The sequence below is a fragment of the Sinocyclocheilus rhinocerous genome, unplaced genomic scaffold (genome assembly GCF_001515625.1).
Source record: "Sinocyclocheilus rhinocerous isolate Xijiao unplaced genomic scaffold, SAMN03320098_v1.1 scaffold2448, whole genome shotgun sequence".
NCBI classification, from domain to species: Eukaryota; Metazoa; Chordata; class Actinopteri; order Cypriniformes; family Cyprinidae; genus Sinocyclocheilus; species Sinocyclocheilus rhinocerous.
In genome coordinates this window covers 335,931-340,870 of record NW_015627540.1, presented here as the reverse complement: position 1 = coordinate 340,870, position 4,940 = coordinate 335,931, and the positions used below count along the sequence as shown (strand labels likewise).

General features: G+C 36.3%; 1 protein-coding gene across 1 annotated transcript in view; it reads right to left on the bottom strand.

Moving 5' to 3' along the window:
- Positions 1–1,037: 1,037 nt before the first annotated feature.
- Positions 1,038–4,940, bottom strand: part of LOC107730191 (tRNA (guanine(10)-N2)-methyltransferase homolog) — a 25,902-nt gene continuing 21,999 nt past the window's right edge. Inside the window, exons 13-14 of the mRNA XM_016540950.1 lie at positions 1,909–2,059; positions 1,038–1,273 (exon numbers count right to left, since the gene is read on the bottom strand). Of these exons, the coding sequence (XP_016396436.1) occupies positions 1,919–2,059 (141 nt within the window). The 3' untranslated portion in view covers positions 1,038–1,273; positions 1,909–1,918. The remainder of the gene's footprint in view (positions 1,274–1,908; positions 2,060–4,940) is intronic.

The following is a 4,940-nucleotide window of genomic DNA, read 5'->3' as shown; positions in this document are numbered from 1 at the left end:
ACACACAAAAGCTAAAAGTTAACTATGAAGAATTGTTGATTGTTATTCGGTTCCTCTTTTTCTTATACATTTTTGGTGTGTGTGGGTGAATGAGCAACATATTTGTTTTGCTGCCATATGAACCTAATAAAACGGTCTCGAAGCTTCTCTTAAGACTCTGCGCTGCATTGTGAGAGCGCGTGTGGTTATTGTTTTTGCTGGTTATTAGTTTTATTGGCTGTTCGTGAGCACCCCATTTAAACTGCACAGCTCATTTGAAAACAAAAGGGAAATGTTGGGAATTAGAGTCAATTTAGATATTTTTAAGCACTTGAAATTGAAAACATCTAGCCCTGGCAGAACACTCACACTAGGATAAATAACATTAAAGCACTCATTGCACTCAGAAACATGTCCCATGTGTACTTTTTGTGTTTCAGTCATTTAATTAGGATTAAATAGTGGCATCTATTTAAAAATATATACAAATTGGAATACTCACATTTGTGATGCTCCTCCAATTTTATGGCATGTTTTCAGAAACCCTTATTTTGACCATGATACTGCCACCCACTGCCATTCAAAAGTTTGGGGTCAGTAAGATTTGCAATGCTTATATTAAGCAAGAACATATCATATTTATTAAAAGTGACAGTAAAGACTTCTTTAAAAAAAAGTTTCCACAAAAATATTATGTTTTAGTATATGTTTAATATACAGTGTATATATATATATATATATGTGTGTGAAGAGTTCAGATGCAAAAGCCTGTAAGTGCCATCTGAATGAACGCTGGGGCATATATTAGAATCTCATCTGACATGGAAGGGAATTTCACCAAATTTAAAAAAAAAAAAAAAATGTTTTTCAAAAAATATGTTGAGAAGATATGTTTAGAATGTTGGTAACCAAACCAGTATGGAAATCAATGGTTACCGACATTCTTCAAAATATCTTCTTTTGTGTTTTTGTTCATCTTGAGGGTGAGTAAATGACGACAGAATGCTCATTTGTAGGTGAACACTCCCTTTAGCGCAACTTATCCAATTGATTTGTTAGCTTGTTCACAACATTTTGCTGTCAATTTTTCATTCACTTCCCTTTATGTAAAAAGAAACAAATGTGAGCTCATCTTGTAATGGGAAGTGGGTTTCGGCCTGGAACAGTTGAAGGCTGCGTGAACAGTTCTGTGGCTTTTCACTTCATCAGTCCTCTACAGGGGGGAGTTGAAGAATGGAAGGAAACTTACCTGCTTGCGGGAGATGAACAATGATCCATTTAATTTCTGCTTGCTCTAAAGATTGCCTGAATCGGAAAGGAGACAGAAAAACCAGAAACAGGAATTGTGCAAGAAAACAAAATCACCATTTTATGTTTGGGATACGCCTCAAGATTTAATAAAGCAAAAATTAGGTCTATCCTAATAGAAATGCATGCATCTACCAATTTATGACATCACATGTTAAATCTCTGCCCAAATCGCTCTAAGATCTCTCTCCTTATTTTCATAGGAGATCTTATGTTGAACTAGACGGCTCTCTTTGAGGTGAGTTTAAGTCTAAGACAGATTCATTAGTCAGATGTCTAGCTGACCTGGCATAAACTCTTAAGGGAGTTTAGATAGCAGGCCCAGCGCTCCATCTTTCTCTGCAAATGTCCAGTAGGCACATTACATTACACCCCTACATCTTTCTACTTCGCAAGCACTCAGAGAAACAAGTATTACGCTAATCCCTGTCACCAATTTATCTGCAACACATATTTGTAATGCTGCAATAAATTCAATCGCGCTTGTAGGGCTCGCTTTAGAGAGGAGAAAGATAAAAAGAAGAGGAGACAACTGATAAAACAAGGGTTTTTATTGAAAAAGACATTTAAAATACAATGATGTTTTTAAAAAAAAATTATAAATAAAAATATAAACTTTACTTTTCATGTTTTATTCTTTATTTCTTGGGGTGGCTTTGGCATCCTTTCTGTTCTTCTTGGTGAGACCACTGAAGTATTTCTCTCTGAAAGAGTTGTGACCCTGGTACGGGGTGAAGCGAGGGTCAGCAAGGTGCGACAGTCTGTCCGAATCCTGCAAGAAAGCATATTAAACAGCTTAAATAAAGAACATCCGAAGTGCAGGATTCAAGCAAATCTTCAGTGGTGGAGAGTTACATTTTATTAGCATTTTTCTCTTTAGAAGTTAGGAACAACAGTCAACTTCAAAAGGCAAATTGGTTTGGATTGTTTTTTACTGGCAATAGCCTACATTCAAGTGGAGCTAGTTATTTTCTTATTTTACATTTTCTGGAAGAAACTAAGTCATATGCATTACTGGTCAAAAGTTTAGAACAATTAATACTTTAAGAAATCTTTAATGCCCACCAAGACTGCATTTATTTAACCAAAATTGTAACAAAAATACAATTTTTGTAATTTATCCCTGTGATGGCAAAACTTTATTTTTATTAGACATTACTACAGTAATCAGTGTAACATGATCCTTCAGAGATCATTGTAATATGCTGATTTTATTCAGCAAAGATGCATTAAATTGATAAGTGACATTAAAGACATTTGCAAATATAAAAGACTTCTTTTTTAAATAAATGCTGTTCATTGAACGTTCTGTTTATCAAAGAATCCTGAAAAAACAAGAACAACACATCACCGTTTCCACAAAAATATTAAACAGAAAAAAAGCAAAAACTGATAATAACTGAGCATCAAATCAGCATATTAGAAGGATTTCTGAAGGATCATGTGGCACTGAAGACTGGAGTAATGGCTAACGAACATTCAGCTTTGCCATCAAAGGAATAATTTAGATTTTTAAATCTATTAAAATATGGTTGTTCTAAATTGTGATCATTTTTCACAATATTGCATTTTTGATTAAATAAATGCAGCCTTGGTGAGCATAAAAGACTTCTTTCACAAACATTAACCAAACTTTTGTCAGGTAGTGAAAGTTTGAAATGACATGTAATGCAAAACAAGTAGTGGACAGTGTACTTTTACATTTTTATGAGTTTAAATGTACTTATTCAAATATTTCAACAAAACCGCACAAAAAACAAAGGCACACTAAAGCAAAACGGCAGAAACAGTTTTGAACGTTTGGCTGAGCACAGCACACTTTTATGTCTTCCCTTCACAAGCTCACAGTCAAGTGCCTAATGACAGACAGCAGAGTGTTAAGTTCCTTAGATTTTCCTGCTCAGAGCGGAGGCCAGGATCTTAAGCAGGACCTGCTGGAGGAGGGCAGGAGGGAAGCACACTGCACCACAGGCTAATGAGGTGGCAGGAAGACTTTGAGCTGAAAGTGATGACTCCAGCTCTGGGCCTGCAAACCATCACCGGCACCTTCTACAACACACTCAAGGACTCAGTTCAGGTCACACGCGACGGGCTCTAGTTTACAACGCAACTTACGCAGCACAGACCACACAAGCCTCAGGAACAGACCCTATAGTTTCTGTGGTGGCCTAAGTGGCCTGAAATGTCAATTAGAATTACAGGATGAACAAATGAAGATGAAAGCACTGGGAATCTAATGAAAACTGTCATGAAATGTCCAAATTATATTTCACTCCAAAAACAGCAACAACAAAAAAGAAAAGAACGAAATTATATTTTTGCATGAAGAAAATGACATTTTTTTTTGTGCATTATTTTCATGACAATCATGCACATTTATCCTCAACCCTCTCAATTCTCAGTAGCCTACTGTATAATAAACTGTATGAAAAATAATCTCTTGTGACTGATGCAAATACATATAGTACCAAAATCTGTGGTCAGTAAGTTTTTTTTTTTTAAAGAAATTTATTATTTTACTCCATAAGGATGCATTCAATTGATTAAATGTGTCAGTAAGGACTTTTATATTTTCACAATAAGATTCCAAATAAATGCCCTTCTTTTGAACTTTCTAGTCATCGAAGAATCCAGAAAAAATGTAAAAAAGTAAAATATATTAAAATAGAAACCAGTTCTTATATATGTTAGTAATATTTCACAATTTTATCAGTCCTTATATTATAAGTACAATTTTCCCTGATCATCCACTTTAAAATGTTTACACCCCCCGTCTCTTAAAGGGATAGTTGAAAATTCTGTCATTAATTACTCACCCTCATGTTGTTCCAAACCCGTAAGACCTCCGTTCATCTTCGGAACACAAATTAAGATATCTTTGATGGAATCTGAGAGCTCTCTGACCCTCCATAGACAGCAATGATCCTTACACGATCAAGGTCCAGAAACATAGCAAGGAGATTGGTAAAATAATCCATGTGACATTCAACAGTAATTTTACGAAGCTACGAGAATACTTTTTGTGCACAAAGACAACAATAATAACATAATTTATTCAGCAATTATTCTCCCTGAGTTACTGTCTTCCACCATTTTGGAGAGTACCCCAGAACGTAATCAGCATTGTTTATGTTTAGTAGACAACGTGCGCATGCTGAACGTAAACAACACTTGAGTTGTGCAGCCTGCTCTGATAGGAAGGGTCTAATCATTAATCTCTTAATGTTGTATAAGGCAAATCTGCAGGACCGGGCCATTGTAGCAATATGGTCTGTGAAGCTTAACTGATCATCAATCACAATTCCAAGGTTCCTGGCTGTCCTGGAAGACTTCAACCACTGGAGAACCTTAGGAATTAGGCTCTGGGTGGGTGAAGGGCAGAAACTGCATGTGGACCAATGAGAAGTCCTGTCCTTCCCGGGCATGGTACCAGAGGTCTTCTTTGTGGCCTCTAAGAGGTGTCTGGCCATTGTTTTACTATCTTTAGGTGTAGGACAGTTTGTTTGTGTTAGTCCACTAAGATCTAATCAAAACGTAGCAAACACAGTGGAGAAATTAAACGACAAGGAGAGACAGGTGAGGTTACGATGACAGCACTGAATAAAAGCCTGGACCATGAGAACGGCCTTCAGTTCCCTGGGAAGGAAATAGAG